At 53.1% G+C, this 23,628-nt stretch overlaps 4 protein-coding genes and 1 non-coding gene across 5 annotated transcripts; 3 read left to right on the plus strand and 2 right to left on the minus strand.

Annotated features, from left to right (window-relative positions):
• Positions 1–2,850: 2,850 nt before the first annotated feature.
• On the plus strand, positions 2,851–3,636 carry GLRG_00655 (uncharacterized protein; the record flags this gene model as incomplete). The annotated part of the gene is made up of 3 exons (XM_008091340.1): positions 2,851–3,393; positions 3,470–3,529; positions 3,604–3,636. 3 exons carry the CDS (start codon positions 2,851–2,853, stop codon positions 3,634–3,636), a joined length of 636 nt encoding a protein of 211 aa, XP_008089531.1.
• A 1,016-nt stretch (positions 3,637–4,652) lies between these two features.
• On the plus strand, positions 4,653–9,726 carry GLRG_00656 (histone deacetylase interacting; the record flags this gene model as incomplete). The annotated part of the gene is made up of 6 exons (XM_008091341.1): positions 4,653–5,285; positions 5,693–5,793; positions 5,840–6,452; positions 6,525–7,373; positions 7,422–9,122; positions 9,181–9,726. The coding sequence occupies 6 exons, from the start codon at positions 4,653–4,655 to the stop codon at positions 9,724–9,726; spliced, it is 4,443 nt and encodes a 1,480-aa protein (XP_008089532.1).
• Positions 9,727–10,843: 1,117 nt separating this feature from the next.
• Positions 10,844–12,264, minus strand: GLRG_00657 (acetyl-CoA acetyltransferase; the record flags this gene model as incomplete). The annotated part of the gene is made up of 4 exons (XM_008091342.1): positions 10,844–11,855; positions 11,927–12,002; positions 12,070–12,119; positions 12,200–12,264. The coding sequence occupies 4 exons, from the start codon at positions 12,262–12,264 to the stop codon at positions 10,844–10,846; spliced, it is 1,203 nt and encodes a 400-aa protein (XP_008089533.1).
• Positions 12,265–12,743: 479 nt separating this feature from the next.
• Positions 12,744–16,257, plus strand: GLRG_00658 (elongation factor Tu GTP binding domain-containing protein; the record flags this gene model as incomplete). Its single annotated transcript, XM_008091343.1, has 5 exons — positions 12,744–12,763; positions 12,818–12,969; positions 13,004–15,147; positions 15,208–15,295; positions 15,695–16,257. The coding sequence occupies 5 exons, from the start codon at positions 12,744–12,746 to the stop codon at positions 16,255–16,257; spliced, it is 2,967 nt and encodes a 988-aa protein (XP_008089534.1).
• A 694-nt stretch (positions 16,258–16,951) lies between these two features.
• Positions 16,952–17,041, minus strand: GLRG_13019. Its single transcript has one exon. It is a non-coding gene; the product is annotated as a tRNA-His (tRNA).
• Positions 17,042–23,628: the final 6,587 nt, after the last annotated feature.

The raw sequence follows: 23,628 nt of genomic DNA on the forward strand, positions 1-23,628 counted from the left end.
GAAGAGAAGGTTGTGGGGGAGGAGGAGAGTTTAGATGGAGAGGTTTTAAGAAGAAATCCGAGAAGAGAGGCGTCCCTTCGTTGTTGCTACGCCGAGGAAGACGGCACAAAGGACGGGCACGAGGTATCGGTTTGGGGCCGAATGCTGGTTCTGGTACTTCTTGGGGGGGGGGGGGGGGGGGGGGTCGGTAGGTGTAGCAGTACAGAGCCCGTCGCGCTGACACGGCGACTCGTGAGCCGAGGTCGAAGCACTGCGGAGGAAGCAGGGGGGGGCGGGTTAGCATTGGAGACTTTCATGGGACGACACGACTGAACCGCCCGCCATACTAGTCGGTTTTGGGCTGAATTTGGGGGGGGAGGGGTCGGGGTAGGAGAGGGCTGGGGGAGACTAGGTAGTTAGTCTGGGGCCCTGGGGATGCATTTGGGGGACTCGGAGGGGAGAGCTGGCGTCGCCCATTGCGGATAAACCAGTAAGATCGAGGCTTTTGGTCAAGCGGTGGCAACAGAGTGGAGGGACACAAAGGGGGCGGGAACAATGGGCACTTGAGTACCTACCTACGTAGGTACCTAGGTAAAGCCTGGAGTGCCCCTAGCGGGCTGCGCTGCTTGGGGGCGATTGTGGGGAAACTAATTCACCAAGAATGTTGTCTGCTGTTTCTGTGTTTTTCTTTATCCTCCCAGTTGCAGTAGCAAATAGAGATCAACAGAAAATCATAATGACTATGAAGAGTCAACAGACCTCGCCTTGTACCGAGACGACGCGACAGGTAATTGTGACCGATTCGTGAGGGGATTCTTTTTATAACCTTACTATGTATCAGTAGAAGCTCTAGCAATTGGGGCGACCAGGCCCCCCTCCACTGTCCTCTCGCAGTAATTCTGGCCGAGATGGACTTGGGGGTAGTGGACCGCGACATTACAAAACTGGGGGAATTGTGGGGTGCGGCTAATCGGGTGGCTCTCCAGCTGCTGCTGCTGCTGGGCTACTCTACTATGTAATTGCTTGCTGCTTGTCAAACAGGAGAGTCCGCATTGGAGGGAGAGTTACCTAGTCTGTCAGTCGTGAAGCCGTTCAACCCAAGGCTAGAGAAGGGATGGCAGGGAAGATGGCAACTTGCTAGCTCCAACTGTGGACTTTCACGAGGCAATTGGAAGTAGTGTACATACCCAGCAAGGCAGCGTGCTGTCGCGGAAAAAAAAAAGCTTCCGAAGATTTTTGGGGGACAGTTTCAGGCCGTTCCTTGGACCACACGTCGTCGTCTTTTTTGACATGTGAAGGTCACTTTGGTCACGGGTGCCTCTCGTCCCGTCCGAAGCTTAAGGTATCCCGCCCACCTCTCAACACCAGACGTTGATCCCTCTTGTTGCCCCTCCCCACAGACGTGGACGAGATTTGAGCTAGTCTACCGGTAGAGGCCTCGTGTCGAACGTCGACGGGTAATGCCAGGTGATGGATGAATCTTCACGGGCATAAGCACCATCCATGGGACATGTTCCAAAACCCTTCTTCAGATCCTCTAGCCTGTGCACCTGCATCTGAGGCTGTGGCTGCTCGAGCAACCTGGCGAAACGAAGTGTCTTTTCTTCACAAGTCTCATCCACTCACACCACGCCTCGCCCACCTGTCTCGACTAACTCCGTCTCCCCACACGGATGCGCGGCGAATGCCTACCAGCAGGTCATATGATGCCCGGCCCGGAACTTTTAGCACCTGACCGAGGATCTCTCACTGCATTGCCGTCCCCTCTTTTCGTCGCTGCTGGGCCGACCATAGCGTCCCATTCTAGCCTTCCTCCTCCGCAGCGCACTCGTGAAGAATTCTATCCTCCGCGCAAGGCCATGTCCAATCGTGGGGGAACCTTCTGGCGTATGTTTAGAGGCTGGGCGGGCCGGTGTAAACCAGTATGCACTTGCATGTGATAGGGGATCTTGGGCGTCAAAAAGCGCGGGCTGTGCGGGCATTCTGGGCAGGTCAGGTGCACTTCCGCTGACGGTAAAGCACTCGGCTTGCCACCCGCCCAGTCGAATTCGTCTCAGTTCAACCTTTCATGATTCATGAGAACTGGTTGGTTCCTGAGGATGTTGATGTCCATGTTGGTGCTGTCGACAGCTGTTTATGTTGGGGGATCTCAAAATGCCCCGTTTCCAATACAGCAATAATTCCCGAGCGCTCCTCTTCACCTGCGCCGGTCTGTCTGCCTGCAAACCCCCAGAACCGATAACCCGACCAAATATCCTTGTGGAGATTTACCTTCTCCACAAATGTGCGTTCCTACGAGACAAAAGGCTCCAAAGGGCCCAGAAGGCCCAGAGACATTGCGGACGTCTACGGTGTGCCCCGGCGACCATCCGGAATGCGATAAGCTAAGCTCAATCAATTGATAAAGCGTCATCGTCTCCTCAAGGAACGCTCATGTTTCCAAACCGAGGGGTATCGTGTATCGAGAGGCGGCGTGCAGCTCCAGTTTCGTGTTCTGTTTAACAATTTTTGTGTAGGCAGTACATAAAACCACTGTCGGCGGAGGCGGCTACTACAGTGACATGTAATAAGTCTGGCTCACCACACAATGTGCCATTATTACATGTCACGGTAGGTAGGTATACAAAGTACGCTTGCGCTGTGTATTGTTGAAGCAGGGATGATGTCATTCATGTACGTGAATGGCCAATCAAGGTCCCGATATCATTGAAAAAATCAGGTTCTGTGGGGAGTTCGGAGCCGCAGAACCGCATCATGCCCATGATAGTCTGAGCTGGTGGTTCACAAGCCTAGCGCACTGCCTTCGTGAGATGCAGCCGGCAGGAACACTGATTTTGACGCACACGGAAACCTTTCGAGACAGAAGCTAACATGAAGCGGCCCGCCGCCCTTTTACTTCTTCTTGCCTGCTCCGTGGTAACGGCGCAACTGAGAACGCTCCCCGTAGAACGCTCCGGTACCTACGCCCCGCACTTCTTCCGCCAGAAACCCCTCGTGGACATGCCACCATCAGACCCATCCGACTCCCAGCCGCCGCCGGCTCAAGACGGCGTAAGGCTCTCCGACGTTATGGGCCGTGACCGGAGCATCAACGTCTTCGCTGGCTTCACGCGCGACGTCGAATCGGCCTCCCGCCGCCTCGATGACCAGGCGCGCAACACCACCGTGCTGGCGCCGCTTAACTCTGCTGTCGAGAAGTTGCCCCGAAAGCCGTGGGAAGACCCAAAGGACTACCAGAAACTCGGGGAGAACGTGTACGAGGGTGATGATGGTCGGGATAGAGCCCAGAAGAATATCCAGCGGTTTGTCGAGGCACACATGGTCGCTATGAGCCCCTGGCCCGAGAACGAGAAGGCCAAGACGATGGGTGACGATCGGGACATTTGGTGGGAGAACAAGCATGGGACCAAGTTTGTGGGTTTCATACCGAGGCTTTTTATTATTATTTATTTGATGCTTGTAGGCCGAAACTGACGGGACACACACTTAGATCCAGCCTGGCGATATTGAGGTTGTCAATGTCGCCAGCACTGTCGCCAACGGTGAAGTCGTGAGTTGTCCATGCACCACTAACCCCCCCCATAAGCATGCCCTACCAAATTGTTGGCTAACTCGTGTACCTAGTGGATTATCAAGGAGGTCCGCAACTATGTTTAGATCTTCGGGTTGGCAACGAATGCCTGCAGGGTTGGCTTGGGGACGAGTGGATGAAGGATGAGACAGACAGTGCACGAATACTTGGGCAGCACTAAATGAACATCTCCAAGTTTCTTCGCAACATCATACCATGATCTTTAAGATTTTTCCATAGGTCGCTAGCTAGTGTGGTCGTCTCAACCTAGAAAGAGGATGGGTTTGATTTTCATGCAAACCTGCTGTATCAGTTTGAAGCTTGCCATAGAACATATGGCTGGTGCAGACCATTTCCACCTTCTATCAGTCATTTGGACAGCACGCAATTCAATATAATATATAGCCTTGAAGCGATTAGCCATAGAGCAGGGAAAATCCTTATAGACAAAGTTCACTATACTCATAAAGCGATCCAGACATCATATAGAATGTGCATTTACGCCATCTCGGAACTACCTACAGTACTAAGTCAAAAGTCTGGTCACAGCAATAATGATAACCCAACGAAGAGTCAAAGAGGGGGATCCATTAATAGCTCGAGGTCACTTCACAGTGCGTCATCAAAGCCCACTGTCGCAACCACCTACTGTAGCTTTTGATTGGCCATCCTTATTGCTGTACCTAGGAACCGGATCTTGGCTGATAACAATCTTATCTCCACGTGACCCGGCTTCTTCCGCGCTTGTCTCTCATCTGAACCAGCCAGGAAGGGGCTTGAGCAGCTGGCTACTCAGCTCGTAAACCACGAATTTTCCCTACAGGACGACCTTGTAGGCCTTCAACACCGCATCTTGGGAATCAGTCGTTTCATCCTCATGTAGACTTTATATCTTCTGTAGCATCAGTCTGTAAGTTCTTGGTCTTTCTCCTATCTCTTTCTCTCTGCGAACCGGCGGCCGACGCAAACCTTGCGCGGTTGAAGATCCAGCCCCCCATCAGGTTCTTCAGTGCGCAAGCTCCCACAACAGCCCCTCCCTACTCGTACCTCTCCTACGTGCCCGCCGCTGACATCCGATCGGTAGAGGACGATCGATCTAAGGATGATGAGCGGTAAACCCGCTGACGAGGCCGACGCTTACGAGCGCGAGGCCGAGAATCGTCGCCGTCTCGTCCAGGAAGCCGACGAAATGGAGCGACGCGAACAAGAGCAGGCCGATAGGCGTCGCCGCGAAGGCTATCCTCCTGGACCACCTCATCACAGCAACGCCGGTTCGATCCCCATACACCAACCTGTCGCATCTCGCGCGATGGGCGCTATCCACAGCCCTGGCGGCCTTCTCGCGAACCATGGCTCAGGGTCCTCTGGTCCCCCAATGCCCCTTGGTGCTCCATCAGGGCCTGGCGCAAACTTTGGCGGCCCCCTTCAACCGGATAACAGCAGACCTCCGCAGCACGGCGGACCGAATAACCCGAATGCCCAGCACCAGATGTTCGCGCCGATCCCGCATACGACCGTTCCACCTAGCAATTCTCTCGGCGCTGCCAGCGGTGGCCCCCCTGTGTTCGGAGGCCCGTTGCAACAGCGCGACGGCCAGCAACCGATGCAACAAGGGCTATACGGTGGTGGTGGTGGGAGTAGTGGCAGTGGTACCGCTGGCGCTGCTGGTGGCCAGGGCCAGACGCAGCAACAAGCGCAAGGCGGCATTGCCCATGGCCAGCAACCGATTTTGAACGTAAGTTGCAATCTTGTATCACAAGTTTCGCGTAACGAAATGGCCGTTTGGCGACTCTCTTGCTTGTGGCTTGGCCATTCAAAGTGGAAACCAGTGTGGGCTGGTGCGTCGTATCGGCGCAGGTCTCCCAGGCAGGATGCAGCGCCGCGCCGCGTGAACACTCTGTTTTCAATCCCTCCGTGTCCATTTGCACTTCTCCTTCGTCATCCCTCATTATACCCCCCCCCCCCCCCCCCACCCCCCCCCCCCCAAAAAAAAAAACAATGCGTAATTCGTCGACTTGCTCGAAGTCCACAAACCACACGCGACAGCAGCCATGATGGAGAAGGCGGACATGGTCACTGTAAAGCTTGGGACCAAGTTTGATCATTGTTAAATTTGAGAGCAGGGCTAATTATAAATGTCAGGATGCTTTGACCTATCTGGACCAAGTTAAAGTACAGTTTCACGACCAACCCGATGTGTATAACCGCTTTCTTGACATTATGAAAGATTTCAAGAGCCAAGCGTAGGTGCTCTATTCGTCGCCTGGTTGGCACGGCTGACCATAACAGCATCGATACTCCCGGGGTTATTAACCGCGTCTCGGAGCTCTTTGCTGGCCATCCCAACCTGATCCAAGGCTTCAACACCTTCCTGCCACCTGGCTACCGAATCGAATGCGGCGCTGGTAATGATCCGAACACCATCAGAGTTACAACGCCAATGGGCACCACCGTTCAATCCATCGCGGGTAGAGGCACACAAGTCGATGCCCACGCGCATCCCGGTGGTGCTTCGCAACCTCTCTTCCCGCAGCGCGGAAATAACTGGCAGCAGCAGCAACAGCAGCCGCCACCTCCTCAGCAGCCCCAGCACAGCATCGAGAGCCCCGAAGCCAACTTTAGCACGCCTGTGCAGAATGGCCCCGGGTCATTTGGACCTGCTGCCCAGAATCTAGCTGCGGCTTTCGAAGCTCAAGGGGCGGCCCAGCAACGTGGTCCTCCTCTGCAGGGTGCAGCTCATGTGAACAATGGGCAGCAGCCGCCTCGCAACGCGCATACGCCAACTCCGGTTACGGGACCCGCAAATGTCAACGGTACTGCCAACCAGCAGCAGCAAGCAAATATGGAACGCCGTGGTCCTGTTGAATTCAACCATGCAATTAGTTACGTGAACAAAATCAAGGTCAGTCTATCTAGGTTCCTTTTTGTCATTTCCTTCCCAAGGCCGAGGCCTCGCACACTAACCACGCCGCAGAACCGCTTTCAGGATAAGCCTGAGATTTATAAACAATTCCTTGAAATTCTCCAGACTTATCAGCGAGAACAAAAACCGATACAAGACGTCTACGCTCAGGTTACAACTCTGTTCCACACAGCACCCGATTTACTTGAAGATTTTAAGCAGTTCTTGCCTGAATCCGCTGGACAAGGAAAGGGCACGCCTGGACGACCAAGCGACGAGCTTCCTCCTGGTCCTGGCCCGAACCAGACCCCTCAGCCTAGTATGAGCGGTCAGAAGATGCCCCCTCTTGGTAGCTTTGCACCCCCCAGTGCCTCCAAAGAGAACAGCAAGAAGCGACCTCGGACGGACAAGCAAACACCCATCCCTGTCCCAGCTGTTGTTGAGACCGCCCCTCCAGTTAACAGAGCTGCTCCTGGTGCGCCGCCCCCTGCTGGCGCGAATAACAAGCGGACGAAGTTGGCGCATAACAAGGCAATAACCTCTGATGCTTCTGCGGTTGAACCAACTTTAACACCGATTCTGCCGGAGCCTTTGGGGCCTCCAACTGCTTCTACGACTAACTCAGACGAGATCGCATTCTTCGAGAAGGTCAAGAAGTATCTCAGCAACAAGACCGCATTCAACGAATTTCTCAAAGTCTGCAATCTGTTCAGTCAGTCGATCATTGACCGGAACACGGTCTTCCACAAGGGCAGTGTTTTCTTCGCCGCCAATCCTGAACTGATGGGCTTCTGGAAGGCGTTCCTCAAATACGAGCCTCATGAGGACGTTGTCGATAACCGACCTGCTCCGCCTAGCGGTAAAGTGTCCTTGAGTAACTGCCGAGGCTACGGCCCTAGCTACCGTTTGCTACCAAAGAGGGTACGTCTGACCTATTTCCACTACCCTTCACCTCTAACTATCTCTCAGGAACGCCTCAAGCCTTGCAGCGGTCGTGATGAGTTGTGCAACTCTGTTCTGAACGACGACTGGGCCTCACATCCGACTTGGGCCTCCGAAGACTCGGGCTTCGTCGCCCATCGTAAGAATGGATTTGAGGAAGGTTTGCACCGCATTGAAGAAGAACGCCACGATTACGACTTCAATATTGAGGCGAACCTTAAGTGCATCCAGCTCTTGGAACCTGTGGCCCAGCAAATCAGCGTTATGTCGCCACTGGAAAGAGAGCACTTTCAGATGCCCCAAGCCTTGGCTGGGCACAGCACGTCAGTCTTCAAGCGTGTCTGCAAGAAGATTTATGGCGACAAGGGCCCCGAAGTTGTCAACGACCTGTTCACGAATCCGTTGAACGTGGTTCCAATTGTTCTGACCCGTATGAAACAGAAGGACGAGGAATGGCGCTTCTCTCAGCGTGAATGGGAGAAGGTATGGCATGCTCAAGTCGAACATATGCATCTCAAGAGTCTCGATCACATGGGTATTCTTGTCAAGCAGAACGACAAGAGGACCCTCTCGGCTAAACATCTCGTCGATGTTATCAAGACGAAGGCGGAGGAACAGAGGCGCCAGCGCAGCTTGAAAGGCAAGGCTCCACGCCATCAATTGGTCTGGGACTTCTCCGACAAGAAGGTTGTCGTTGAATTGCTTCGTCTGATGATGCTCTACACTGTTAGCAGCGGTCAGCACAGCGTCCCAGAGAAAGAACGCATTTCCGACTTCTTCGAGACATTCATCCCCGCATTCTTTGATATTCCTGAGGAGGAGATTGATGGACGCTTGCCTAGGCTTCAGGATGTATCAGAAGAAGATGACGCCGAAGAGACTGTCCCAACCGAGCTTACCAACGGCCGTAGTCGTCGTACTGGCAGAAGAGGCGATCTGCTCCGTGGTGTACTTGACCCTGGTCGCAATGGTTCTAAGCCTCGTGCGCACAAGGAGGGAAGCGCAGCATCCGGCAGCAAAGAGACAACTCCCGAAGTGGGCTCGGCCAACGAAGAGGAGATGCCCGATGCCCCAGAAGATGGTGCTGGGCCTGATGTGTCAAACGAACGCTGGATGCCAATCGTGCCACAACCTATTGTTACGACGGGGGACGATGCCCTTCTGACTGCTGATGGCGAACTGAAGGCCGACGGGTTCTTCTCCCGACCCTGGTACAACTTCTTCTGCAACCAGACGATTTTCGTCTTCTTCAACGTGTTTCAGACGGTCTACACACGCCTGAGGGATGTCAAGGAGAGCAAAGAAAGTGTTATTGAAGAGATTAATCGTGTCAACCGACCACGTCCAGCGAAGGATATCGGCTTGGCCGACAACACCCTGAACTACTTTGGCCCGAATGACGATCCTTCAACGTTCTGGCCAAAGACGCTTGAGCTCGTTGAGGAATATATCACTGGTGATATCGACGAGGTTCGGTATCAAGATGTTCTTCGTCACTACTACTTGAAGAGCGGTTGGAAGCTGTACACCATTCAGGACCTTCTCAAGACTCTATGCCGTCTCGCTCTCACTTGTAGTAGCACTGACGCAAAGGAGAAGACTCCTGATCTCATTCAGCAATACCTTCACAGCCGTGAGAAGGAGGAGACGAATTACCAAGCTGAGATTGCTGCTCGAAAGTATGCAGAGAAGTGCGTCAAGGACGGCGAGATGTTCGTTATATGCTGGGTAAGTCCAAGTAGAGATCACTCCACTCAACTAACACATCTGACATCTAATCGTGTAGTTTCCACAAAAGTCTGAAGCCGCAGTCCGTTGGCTGCAGCGCGAAGATACAACGTTCTACATGGATGAGATGAAGGCTAAGGACCGTTGGCAATACTATATCTCCTCATTTATCCAAGTGGAGCCAACAGAAGGTGTGCCTCGCCATAAGCTTCAGAAGACAGTTCTGGCACGCAACCTTCCCTCTAGCGACGAGAAGTTTGAGGATAGCCAGATTCCAAAACCTATCTCTTTTGACGAAGATCTTTCCATCAGCATTTGCCTCAATTCTAGCAAGATGGTATGGAAGGCCGGCACGTCCGAATACTTCGTCTACGACAACGTTCCCAACGACAAGGAAAGCCGCGAACGACACCTCGAGAGACTCAAGAACGCAAGCAACAAGCGCGACACCAAGCTCCGTGAGAAGTTTGTCTTCAACAGTCCTTGGATGAAGGGCATGAACCAGGCCGATGTCCAGAAGTTAAACGAGGGCTGGTCGAAATGGTTGAAGGAGGGTACAGTCCCTTCTTCCGATGTTGGGGACGCAATGGACACCGGAGAGTGAGACTGCGCTCGGCGGCGTACGTTGTTACTCAGGGATCATACTAGCCCCAAGGTTCACGCGATGACGGCAGTGGCATTGGCGGGATGGACACAGGGGTGACGAAGACTGAGAGTTCACATTACGAAGATACCAGGCGGCATAGCGGTGCAGAGCGGCATGGCTGCCATGTTACCCATCAACTTACGTGGGTTTGTCTCTTGATACCCTGACCACACTTGGTAAAACGTGGGACGGGTTGGCATGGGATGGCGTGGAATGGGCTCGGCGTTGCTTCATTTCCTTTTTCGATTTCAACTTTGTTTTTGGTGTGACGCACAGAGAGGAAACCGACAAGGGGTCCTCATCTAGAAGTGTGCAGCGGCTTGCTTTCGCGCTTAATCGTCTCGGGGTGCGTTCCTTCGATTTGTTTCATTCTCCGAGCTTGATTTTCGCAAGTGTACAATAGTTATGTATACGCACAGAAGAAAAAGCATTGCAACTTAAACAGCTCGGTCTCCGACGCGTTGTGGTTGACTGATTCCGAGTGGCGGCAGGCCCATGTGATTGATCACTGGCCACCTTGAGATCCACCACAGAAGGCCGATATCGCGGCATTGGAGCGCAGCCACATATGCTAAACACCAGTGAAGGTTGTGAAGACTAGGTAGTCATGAACGAGATGCAACGTGGGTGGGGTTCTATCAGGCCATCTAATCCAGAACTGATTTGCCTGAGAGAGATGGACAGAAAAAGACGCAAAAAACGGCAGGCTCCAAAGTGGGAACAGGGAACAAGATTACTTCGTCTTATTCGTAATATTAAGAAGGATCCGCAATGACCGCCCATTGCGCTATATCTAAAAAGTGGTATACTGGCTTTTTGGGGGGAGGTGAGTGAGCCCGCAGCGCCGGGCGATGTTATAGCGAAATTTATGCTCTTCCTTTGCGTCGAATCTCTACAGAAAAGGGCCCAAAAATAGTGCAATATCCCAGGCGGCACGACACTGGCAGTGCGCGCTTTACCAGGCCACGGCCCCCATGCGGCAGCCTGAGTCAATTACTTGAGCCAGGCTGCATGAACTAAGACCTTCGAGATGGCGTAGGTTTAGAGGGGTTGGTTTTTAATTGCTCTGCTTGCTTTATTGCAGGCTCTCAATGACAATGGCGGACGCACCGCCGCCACCGTTGCAAATACCGGCAACACCAATCTTGGCCTTCTTCTCACGAAGGACGGTCGAGAGGGTGGTGACAATGCGAGCACCGGAGCATCCCAGAGGGTGTCCGATGGCGACGGAGCCACCAAAGACGTTGACCGTCTCAGGGTTAAGGTTCAACAACTTGATGTTGGCAAGGGCAACGACGGAGAAAGCCTCGTTGATCTCGTAAAAGTCGACATCCTTCTCGGTGAGACCGGCGTGCTTGATGGCCTTGGGGATGGCCAAAGCAGGAGCAATGGTGAAGCGCTCCGGCTCACGTGCGGCGTCGGCCCAGCCGCGGATCTTGGCAATGGGGGTAACACCGAGCTCCTTGACCTTGGCCTCGGACATAAGGACGACAGCGGCAGCGCCGTCGTTGAGGGGAGCGGCGTTGGGAGCGGTGACAGTGCCACCGTTGGGGATGAAAGCCGGGCGTATGGCCTTGAGCTTGTCAACGTTGAGGTTCTTGACCTCGTCGTCGCGGTCGACCTTGATGTTAGGCTTGCCACGGCCCCCGGAGACCTCGATGGGGGCGATCTCCTGGGAGAAGACGCCAGCTTCGGTGGCGGCCTGAGCCTTCTTGTAGGTGCCGATGGCGTATTCGTCCTGCTGCTCACGGGTGATGTCGTGCTCCTTGGCACAAAGCTCGGCGGCCATGCCCATGTGCTCCTTCTTGCCGTAGGCATCAGTCAGGCCATCCTTGAGGACACCGTCGACGAGGGTTTGGTCGCCGTACTTGGCACCGTTACGAAGGACGGGGAGGTAGTGAGGGGTGTTCGTCATGGACTCGGTGCCACCAGCGACAACGATGTCGGCGTTACCAGTGATAATGGTCTGGGCGCCGAGAATGATAGCCTTCATGCCCGAGGCGCAGACCTTGTTGACGGTCGTGGCAGCAACGCCCTGCGAAAGGCCAGCTCCGAGAGCACATTGGCGCGCCGGAGCCTGTCCAAGACTAGTCTTCAAGTCAGAACCTGCGCGGAGTTATGCTTATTTTTTTATTTTCAGGGACTCTTTTCGACGTACTTGGCGGACAGGACATTGCCGTAGAAAACCTCTTCGACATCCTCGGGCTTGATCTGGGGGACTCGCTCGACGGCAGCTGTGGAGGAGTAAGTATTGGTTTGGCCCGTGTCTCGACCTGGAATTGAGATAAGACATTCACGTACCCTTGATGGCATGTGCACCTAATTGAGTGGCACTGAGGCTAGACAGAGACCTGGGAGAGGAGAAAATATGTTAGCCTTCTTGTTTGAAGCGGTCAAGACAGCTTGTCTCAGTGGGTTGATTCATTCGTACCCCAAGAAAGAACCGACGGGGGTTCTGGCGGCAGAAACGATGTAGACAGGAGGAAGGTTGGTCATTTTGAGGGTGGGTACAGTGCGGTATTGAGAGAATATGGAGAGAAAGGTTGAAAAGACGAGCTGGGAGCCGTTGTGTACTTGATGACCAGTTTTTGTTGGGTGTCGGTCACTTATCAACAAGACATGCTCCTCCTACCCACCCCTCACCTCGTTGTAATGCTTGGTGGGGTTGTTTAGACCCTCCGCTGTGGTGGCTCGACAACCGTGTGGCGCAGCAGCTGTCGATCTGTCAAGCATTGACCACTGTCAAAGCCCCTCCAATGTACCGGCTTCTGTAGCGGCGGACCCGCGGCCAATCACTTAGCTTCAGCCACTCAGCCTTGCAGCCACTCACGTGGTCAAGTCATACAGCAGCCTCGCAAGAAACTTTGCTAGCGGCGTCATGCTCAACGCGCTTGCGCTTGCGCTTAAGCCGAGAATCCTCACAGCCTTTTGGTAACCTGCAATAAAAATTCCCTTTCACATCATTAGACGCCAAAATGGACGACCTATACGACGAGTAAGTTGAAGCTTCTCTAAGATGACTAGATCATTGTACTCACAAATTGGTTAGGTTCGGTAACTTTATTGGTGAAGATGTTGGCTCTGAAGAGGCGTCTGAAAGGGGAGCGGAGGGCGACTATGTCTACGGTGACGATGCCAGCGAAGCGCCCGCGGCCACTGGCCAAGAACTGATGGAAATTGACGGCATGTACAAATCATACTGTTGCTTTCAAGACCTTGGCTAACTTGGGAACAGACGATGGCCCGTCGAACGCGATCATCCTGCACGAAGACAAACAGTACTACCCGACAGCGCAACAAGTATACGGAGATGAAGTCGAGGTACTGGTACGAGAGGAAGATGAGCAGCTTCTGACACAACCAATCATTGCGCCTGTAGAGCAAAAGAAGTTCAACATTGAGGAGACCGACCTGCCCCCAGTCTTCTTCGACCGCAGCTTCATGGCGGACCTAATGAACTTCCCCAACCAAATAAGAAATGTTGCGCTGGCAGGACATCTTCACCACGGAAAGACTGCGTTTATGGACATGCTTGTGCTGGAGACTCACGACATCACCGATAGACTCGAGCGCCGGGTCGGCAAGAAGAGAGACGAACAGCTCAGATACACCGATGTTCACATCGTCGAGAGAGAAAGAGGAGTGTCGATCAAGGCGTCGCCAATGAGCTTGGTGTTACCAAGCTCCAAGGGAAAATCCCACCTGGTCAACATTTTGGATACCCCTGGCCATGTCAACTTTGTTGACGAGGTTGCGACCAGCTTGAGATTAGCCGACGGAGTCTGTTTGGTTGTCGACATCGTAGAAGGCGTGCAAGTCAACACCGAGCAGATTATCAAACACGCGGTCCTGGAGGATATCCCCCTAACACTTATTCTCAACAAGATGGATCGTCTCATCCTGGAGCTCAAGCTGCCGCCCAAGGATGCGTACTTCAAGCTCAAGCATGTGATTGAGGAGGTCAACACAGTCATCGAAAACACAGTTCCAGGAAAAGGCGAGGCGAAGCGGATAAGCCCCGAGAAGGGCAACGTCCTCTTTGCTTGCACAGACATGGGGTGGTGCTTTACTCTGCAGTCCTTCGCCAAGATGTACACCAATACGTACGGCGGCATCAACGCAGAGGACTTTGCAAAGAGGCTGTGGGGGGACATCTACTTCAACCCTGAGAAGAGGAATTTTACTCGCAAGCCGCTGGAAACCCGCTCAAGTCGGTCGTTTGTCAACTTCGTACTGGAGCCCATCTACAAGATCTTTACGCACACCATTAGCGATAGCCCTGAAGATCTGAAGGTTGTTTTGGGTGGTCTCGGCATCACTTTGAAGCCGTCTCAGTACAAGGCCGATGCGAAGGTTCTGCTGAAGCTAGTGTGTGAACAGTTCTTCGGTCCGTCAACTGGCTTCGTCGACATGATAGTGCGGCACATCCCGTCACCTGAAGAGTCAGCGGAGAGGTATTTGGAGAAGTACTACACAGGCCCTCTGGACACGAAGATGGCCGAGTCCATGAAGTCCTGTAACCAGGATGGACCTTTGGTTATTCATGTCACGAAGCTCTTCAGCACAGCGGATGCCAAAAGCTTCTATTCGTTTGGTCGGGTTTTGAGCGGTACAGCTCAACCCGGCATGCAAGTTCGAGTCTTGGGAGAAGGATACTCAACAGACGACGACGAAGACATGGCGATGGCAACGATTTCCGATGTGTTTATTGGCGAGTCAAGATACAATATTCCGACGGACGGGGTACCAGCGGGTAACTACGTGCTTCTTGGTGGAGTCGACAACTCCATCGTCAAGACAGCAACCCTCGTGCCGCCCAAGCTTGAGGACGACGAGGACCCTTTTATCTTCAAGCCTGTCACACATTTCACAGAATCCGTCCTCAAGGTGGCAGTCGAGCCTATAAATCCTTCAGAGCTTCCCAAGATGCTTGACGGTCTGCGGAAGATCCAAAAGAGTTACCCCTTGATCACCACTAAGGTTGAGGAATCAGGAGAACATATCGTGCTGGGCACTGGCGAATTATACATGGACTGCGTCCTTCACGACCTGAGACGTCTCTATGCCGACATGGAAATCAAGGTGTCGGACCCTGTTACACGATTCTGCGAGACTGTCGTAGAACAATCGGCGACAAAATGCTACGCCATCACACCGAACAAGAAGAACAAGATCACGATGGTCGCCGAGCAGCTGGATAAGGGCATCTCAGAAGACATCGAGTCTGGCAAAGTCAAGATCAGGGATCCCATTCGCAAGACGGCCAATTACTTTGAAGAGAACTACGGCTGGGACAAGCTGGCAGCGAGGAGCATCTGGGCCTTTGGCCCTGACGAGATGGGTCCCAACATCCTGCAGGACGATACGTTGCCCTCGGAGGTGAGGCCCTGCTGCCCATTCTTGAACTCACAGGGACAAGCAAGCTAACGGGCACTACAGGTTGACAAGAAGCTTCTGGCAACAGTGAAGGAGACCATTCGCCAAGGTTTTAGCTGGGCGACTAGAGAAGGTCCCCTGTGTGAAGAGCGTAAGTCTCTGTTCTATTTCACTTACCCTTGTCAATATCCGCCTTCTGCCTTTGTGTTGGACGTGGAACCAGCCAGCAGACCCGCCAGTGGCCCCCAACCAGACGGAATTGGCTTACGGGAGGGTCCTCCACATGTAACTGGGGTTTTTTTTTCATGGCTTGCATTAGCAACAGAACCATTGCCTCCTTCATCCCCTACCTCGACCTGTTAGGCCAAAACTTGCTTCTGCACACGAAACCTCATTCCATAACCATGTCTCCAGGAGAGGCTGTGGTTGACCAGGGATGGGGGCACGGCCCTTAACAGACCATTCAGTCCCCACATCAGGCCATTCCCCAGCCTTTGCCGGTTCACCGGTAGTCAGCAGCCAACCGCTAACGACTTTTTGCGTGGAACAGCTATTCGAAATACAAAGTTCAGGATCACCGACGTCTCATTGGCTTCGGAGGCCATCTTCCGTGGAGGCGGCCAGATCATCCCCACCTCTAGGCGGGCCTGCTATTCTTCGTTCCTCATGGCCTCTCCTCGACTGATGGAGCCGCTGTATTCCGTCTCGGTGACAGGGCCTGAGGACTCGGCTACGGAGGTCTACACGACGCTGGCCAGACGCCGTGGCCATGTCCTCCAGGATGGTCCGGTGGCGGGCACACCTCTCTACCGCGTCAACGGTTTGATTCCGGTTATCGACTCGTTCGGTTTCGAGACGGACCTACGCATCAAGACCAAGGGTATGGCCATGGTCAGTTTGACATTTGACAGCTGGAGCATTGTGCCGGGTGACCCTCTTGACAAGGAGGTCATTATCCGGCCGCTGCAGCCGGCCAGTGCCCAGGCCACGGCCAGAGACTTTGTGCTCAAGACCAGGAGGAGAAAGGGCCTCAGCGAGGATGTGAGCGTGGCGACCTTCTTGGAGCCCGAGTTCTACCAGAGTCTTATGGAGAGTGGTGCGCTTGGCGACTAGGCGGAAATATGCGGATGTGCGCAGGAGCGTCAGAAGCCGGCGGCGCTTACGTGCGGGTAATGGGGTAGAGAGGACGTGGCATTTATAAGATGAGCAGATGAACCAGCCATGAGACGACCAGTACTCAGGGCTGTTGTGTATACCAAGAGACTACAGAAACTGCGCGACTAACGCTTTCTGTCAAAATTCGTCCCCCGATGCGGGATCTTGTAGAATCGCCCCGCTACTTGCCGATTGTGTATCAGCTTGATGGGGGAGAGCGCGGTGACGTAAAAGGTGGTGGGTTTTTCATATGGTTTGGAGATGGCTGACGGTATGTACCTATCTCGCACGCGGGTGACTGGCAATACTTGAACTTGGCCGCCCTATGAAGGTACTCGAATTGGGAACCGGCATTGAAAGAGTGTGCATGACAACCAACGTGTGGCTTCGCTTTCTCGTCTTGAATCTTCCTCCATTCCCGGCTGATTCGTCTCAAGGGCAAACGACAGGGATAAATGAATATGCCCATGAACGTCACTGGCCCAATGTGCGAGCTGACGAGTGAGGCTATCGCCGGAACGGATCCTTTATGCTGTTCTCGATTGACGAATCAAGGGCCGGCAACAGACTGTTGAGCGAATATACACCAGATCAGGACGAATAAGCGCATAGGAAAATCCCGACGATTGTACACAAAAAGGTAAAGACAATTTGCCCAGAGGCGGATTCGAACCGCCGTCAACACGGATCGCTGTATAGAAGAACCACAACGTATCATCCTAACCAACTAGACGATCTGGGCGAATTTTTGACGAACCCGAAGAAACCAGATCCTTGCTTGAAAGTTTTGGCCCCGACAGAAACCCATGTACCGAGAGCTTGCAAGGAAATGAAATAAAGTCCCACTCATGCGTTGGAGGTTGGTTCCATGTGTTTGCCAGCAAGAACGCAAGAACTCAATAGCCTAACGGTTTTGCCCCTCTCGAGATATTTCGATTAAGATGCACTAGGGTCTTGCCTGACAGTGTGGAGGATTTGTGCGTCTCTTCGAACTCGCGAGGCCCATCGTCAGCCTCGGATTTAGTTCAGCATGTTGCTGTCGCCAGGTGGAAGCGCTCACCAAGTGTACATGAGTAGTGACGAGTTTGGAATATGGTCACACTCAACCACGGCTTAGATATCATGGTACGTGTACTCTCCTGCATTGGGCCCGTCTCCTGAATTGAGCATACTCACTTCCAAGTTGCTCAATCCCTGTACGATAGTATGTATGCTTGCTTCACATGTAGTCCAAGAGCGATATAAGAAATGCATGCAGCCTCCGTGTCTAATAAGGACTCATTGGTAAGTTGTATGGAAATGACATGAGAGGACATTCGGTCAGACATTGGAGCCATGGCGAGACATCCTCATCAACCATTTGGCACAACACCATGGTTATCTTAGAACGACTAATGTCTAATTCTCCTACCATCAATAACACGTTAGATGCTTGACTTATCTGAAAGGACGAGATAAATGAGTAATAACCAGGCATGACGCATTACCGTTATGACACCTGACAAGTGACAAATGCTCATATCCAATACTCGTTATTCACATCGACGAACCTTGTGATATGATGACCTATGAATAGCATGCCTGGCCCGAGAAACGTCGGCGTCTAGAAAGACATGGAAGGCTGCCCTCCTAACACTCGCCCAGAGATCCACCCTCGAGGTGGCATACCAAGTTGATAAGTTTGATCAAGTGTTGATTGCTGCTTATTTCAAAAGCAGGCAAACCCGGAGATGGCAAAGAAATGCAAGATGCATCGCGAAACAGATCCTGCCCCCTTGGTAAGGCCGCAAGTCGCACGACTGGTGCCACCGTCAAGATGCCTGGTACATACATAATATGACAAGCGTGCCAGTACGGAGATTCTTGCATCCGTGACGGACCTCGAGTAGACCCATATGCCTCGGCAGATCCAGCCGTCGTGAAACAAGTCCTAACTTATTGTGTGAATACAAATGAACACCCCATGAAACGAAAACTCCTGTGACAAGTGCAACTCCGCCTCAAGTCATCGGCCCTCCTGCATCCGCATCCCTCCTTTAGTCCTCGACCGCGTCTCCGCGGTAACAAGACCGACGGCGACGACGGCGATTGTCGAACTGCGTGGGGGAAAGTGGCGCTAAGATACAACCTCTGCCCGTATGGTCCTGTCTACTTAGGTATCCTGCATGCCGGAGAACGGCATGTCTAACCAGTGATTATATCTCAACAACATCCCAAACCACACGAGATTCCAAGTTTCGTGCCGCAGCCCCTATTGCCATCATCGACGGACCGGAACAGTCGGTGTAGGATGGACGCCCTGGATTTGGGCATTGATATTTGAACCATTGCAATCCGACTTTCTCAGCAAGCAACGTCCTATCTCTCGCTTCTCTTGTCTTCCATCTGTCTTTCTCCAAACTCCGCCGCCATGACCGGCCGCACGGAGGGCTGATCGACTGGGGATCATCCAACGGCGGAGACGTAAATCCCCTCCACTGAGATCCTATTGCAACCCCTCGGAAACCTGAAAGGAGGCATACTACGTAGATCCATCTCTGTCTGACATTTAAATGCGGATATTCCTTCTTCTTGCCACCACTCTTCAAACAGGGACATAAGCTTGAGGCTGCAGCTACAGCTACGATTGCCCCTGCTCAGTAGCGTGTTACCTCACCCCCAGTCTCCTCCAGCCCGCACGATAGCCCATCGCTTCGAGTTGGCCCCAGCAAACTCCACCCGGGTACTAAACAATTGAGGAAGCACTCATACACACCGACTTTACAACACTCCAACCTCTGGTGACCCCTCGAAATGGGCACCACAGCTTTTAATCACGCCATATATACCACCCCAAACCGGCAGGGTCTTCTCAAGGGATGTATGCCGCGTAGGAGTGATCCCAAGGGGATGGAAAGACAGGCAAAACGGCCACACCAGCGTTTTAGACCCGGAAAAGGTCGGACGTTGGTCTCGTCGGATGGAAGAAGAGTCGACACCGCCCACCGCCCAAAAAGGTCAGCACGCTTGATAGCCAAAGGAACGGTTGTGGCCGGTGGAGATCAGCACTCCAGCAAACTAGGCCGCTTTCCATCGCCAACTGCTCCCTTGTCCCTCCTGATTCTCTCTGTTACCCCGAACCCTGGCTCGTGCGAGACGCTATTTCTTCACTGGCGCGATATTTCGTCGCCCCGTGTACCGGGGAAACGTGTAGTGAGACCCATGATGCACCCCAGCAAGCCCAAAGTTCCTTAACCTGCCCACAGGCCCATAAACCTCGTTCGTGGGCACGGCTGTAGCGATACGCAACGAAGACATCACGAGATGTAGGTTGTGACCCGGATTTCGAATTCGGTCCAACTTTAAGTCGTGCGAGGGAGAACAAAAGAAGGGAGAAAAGAGAAACGCACGGATAGCGGGAGCCTATCTTACATATTTCCTACTAATGGGCTTGGGGAGGCCTACCTAGTTCCTTTGGCGCCGTGCGACAGGAAGCCCAAAAGTCAATTGAAAGGCGTGGCTTTCGCCGACGCCACCCCCTTGCCACGTCAAAACCATGGGGGCCAAACTTTATCACCGTTGCAACCATGGGCATCCTCTTTTCTGGCGCGGTTTTATATTTGTATTCAATGTCAAGCTGGTGGTGTCCTCGGTGTAGCAGCATCGGCGTTCACACAGCGGCGACCAGGACGATGGCAGCAGGGAGCCAGATAGATGGAGCGAGCACGTCGTTCTGGGATCGCTTCGCTGCCGGAGTTTGTTCTTCTTCTTCACAATCTCCGCCTCCGTTTTTCCTTCAGACAGGTTTCGTCGCCAAGCGACCCAGGGGGAACCCACCCCCTAAGTACGGCAAACGCATGGAACATTCCTTGGAGGAAACAGAAGTCCCTAGCTTGAGCGGCCGGGTACGAGGATAAGTTCGTGCGTATGCGCCGTCGCGCACCGGTAGTGGCTAGGAAGGAAAGAAGAACATTAAGAAAGAAAGAGGAGAGCATCCGTGCTTTAACAACGCGCGCCGTCGTGTCTACCCTCCTCCCTTAGCTCCATAGGGAAGTTGAAGGTCCAAACTGACGCCGCCGAAGTTATGGAACCGCCCTCGGACTAAGGTGTGGGTATTTGGTCCGTAGGCAGTTCAGTATTTAGTTTTATCTAACCACTTTTACTAGGAGGTACCAAAAAAGAAAAAAGGGAGGGGAAAAAAAGAGCACAGTTAGCTCAGCCCAAATACACTCACGCACATCACTAAGTGCACTCTCTGGAAATTGTGATAGCTTAAGAAGATAGTAAGCAGTCAAGATAATAAAAAGAAAGATAAGTAGGGATGCAGGTTAGAATCAGAGTCAAATAGGGCTAGTAGGGCTAGCGTTAGACCGAGGAATGTATTTCAAGGGCTCTGAATGGTACAGATAAACTACCGTATCCACTGGCTAAATACAGCTTTGGCTAGTGTATAGACTAGTCAGAAAAGGTATCGCGGACGCCGAATAAGGACTGGCGTGCTGGCAGAAACATGGATCTGCTGGTGGCAAAAGCAGGAGCCATGCATTACGTCAGCAGGAAGTTTGGGTACAAAACTAGCTGGCTAGGCAGGTTGATAGATTGACCGCCTTCGATTACAGGCTTAGTGCTCTGAAAGGCCGCGATACCTCCTCTGGTTAGATCATGCCCTAGCCAAAGCTGCATTTAGCCAGTGGATACGGTATTTAAGAGAAGTGTGAGCCCGTCCGCTCTGCTTCCCGAGGCGACCTCAGTGAATGAGGAAATCGGGAAGAGTGAACAGGAGACAAAACGAACCTAGGTGTGCTATTCGGACATGGTCAGGGATTGTCGAGGGATCGGCGGGCTCCGTCCGTCCGAAGGTGACCGACCGCCTTGACCGACACCGACATACCTACGTAGTACGGATAGAGTCTAGTAGTTTACATCTTTGAACCCCGGTTCGCCATATGTCTTTGTCGGCAACGCATGAGATCGGGCATAAGTGGCGGCTGCCAGAGGCGGAGGAGACTGAGATACGTAGCCAAGGCGTCCCGTTCCCGGTGAGGTGGCACAGGTACACAGTCACAGTATTGTAGAACGCCAGAGGAGGCGCCAACAAGGAAATATAGCCAGCACCTATAGTGCGCCCCAGTCGTCCAGGGCAAAAAAAGACTGCTAAGACATGCCCTCGGCTGAATTGACTCTGATTGGTGCGTAAACACGACCATAATCCACCACCTTTTATAATTTGTCCGCGATTCCACCTCGCTACCTTGCATACACTACGGAGTACGTAGTATGACATCGTAACACCAACTGTCGGGCTTGGGGGGGATCTGGGTGGGCGGTATCTATACCACCTACGTACCCATGGGACCTGCCGGTTTGGTTGCGTCGTGACAGCCTTCGGCACATCCCCCTTCCCCTCGTCGCCCGGATGTACATGCACCCCACGAACCAACTCACCCTGTTCCTCAACAGATTCATTTGGTAACTTCCCTCTTGGGCGTATGAGCCACCCCCATTGGGCTGTGTTGCGCTGAACTTCCTTCTGGAAAAGGGAGCTACGCTGCGGCATTCGTGGCCTAATCTGCATCACTGTTGTCTTGACATTCTTCATTGCACTGGATTCCAGTACTTGTGTACGCGCAGGACGTGTCAAACCCCCCCCCCCCCAACGGGGGGAAGGGGGTGTAAGGGGTAACAAGGGATGCATGTAGCTTATACGGCGAGTGGCTCTTGTGCGACCTTCCGCCTCGGACAGAATATACCTCCAGTCGGTGTGATGTCGGTATGGTCGGCGGCGATGAGGAAGACGATGCTGTGGTTCCGTCAAGCCACTTACACGCGACTGCATGGCTTCCATTGTTTGCCTTCCCTTCTTGTCGCCCGTGGACGACCTTCCATGTGTGTAGTATGCCGTGCGCCGCAGCTGGCCTTCTCGCCCAACAGATGCATTCGCTTGCGGAATTCCCGATGCAATGACGCATCGACATCGATATCAAGTGTCTGTCTGACCTTTCACAAGGGCGTCCCGCATCCACGGCGACGCAAGTGCGCTTGGGCCGCCATGGGAGAGGCATACCCGCCGGTTCCGCAGATCAGACGGGCGCTTCCCCTCAATCGATCTTGCTTCGCACAGGCCTGTTTATCTTTTCTTTCCCCCCCTTCCTTCACTCGCCGTTGCAAACGCCTCCAACGTTCAACCTCGATCACGGAAAGGATAGCCATCCCTTTTTCGCGCAGGTCGTCGGAGCGAGATGTAGCGCCACAATGTAACGTCGAGGCAAGTTTTGATGTCGTCCGCAATACAAGGGAACGGCGGGAAAAAGTTGGTCAGGCGTACGCTCGCGCCATACCGGCAAGACCAAGCTCTTCCGTTGCCTTGGACGTAACAATCAATAATTTGCCGATCTTCATACCGGCACACGAGGTCTCTCAGTTCCTTTCCCGAGCCGATCGGGTTTATCTTTGTGTCTCCATCAATATCATGCATTGACGAGCAGGTCGGCTGTCACGGTAGTGGTGGCCAGGATGCATGGTCCATGCCTAAGTCGCTGAAACTGGTCAACCAACATGGAGTGGCAACGAATGTACGCTTCCTCGAACACCATTTGGACATTGACACATCGCACAGAGACAAATGGGTTTTGAGCACGTCTGGATGTTAAAGTCATTCAATGAGGTCTAGTGTATATGCGTTCTGCGGACCATCATGGCTGCTCGGACAATCCGACTCGCCAATGCTACCCAGCAATAGCCAACCTCTACTCAGCATGCGATTTTGGTAGTGGATGTGTGTGAGAGAATCAACCGACCGTCTCCTTCCGCCCGCACAGCCCTACTCGGAGTTTTGCCGTGGGTTTGCAAGAGTCATGAACTACCGGTATCAGTCGATCCCGCCACCCACCCCCGTTTCCCGACTTCCACAGGTGGAGAAAGGCCCATGACTGGCCCCTAACCACTGATATCCCGTCAGGCGAGCAAGACCCCTTTCGTCGCCTTTGTTCCAGGTCGCGGTTGATGGTTGGATGAATGTGGTACCTGTAGATCTATTTCCCCAGGGAAAGCTTCGAAAGGGTCAGGGTTGAGATATTGGTCTGCCACGGCACGAGAATCGATAGAATGCTACCTGCCAAGATAGCAATGCTTTCTAGTTCAACTTGGCGCAAAGGGTCGAACTTTTTTTTTTTTTTTAAAGGACAAGCCCCCCCCCGTGACGTGCAACCCGATGAGCGGATGATTTATCCGACAATCGGCCAAATGAATGCCGCCATTATTCAGGGAACCATGGATCTTGATATTGGTATCCGTATTCGATGACCAATACTGAGATAACGCCCGGTACCCGGGCAAATAATTGTTTACCAA

Source organism: Colletotrichum graminicola (genome assembly GCF_000149035.1).
Source record: "Colletotrichum graminicola M1.001 genomic scaffold supercont1.2, whole genome shotgun sequence".
Taxonomy (NCBI): Eukaryota; Fungi; Ascomycota; class Sordariomycetes; order Glomerellales; family Glomerellaceae; genus Colletotrichum; species Colletotrichum graminicola.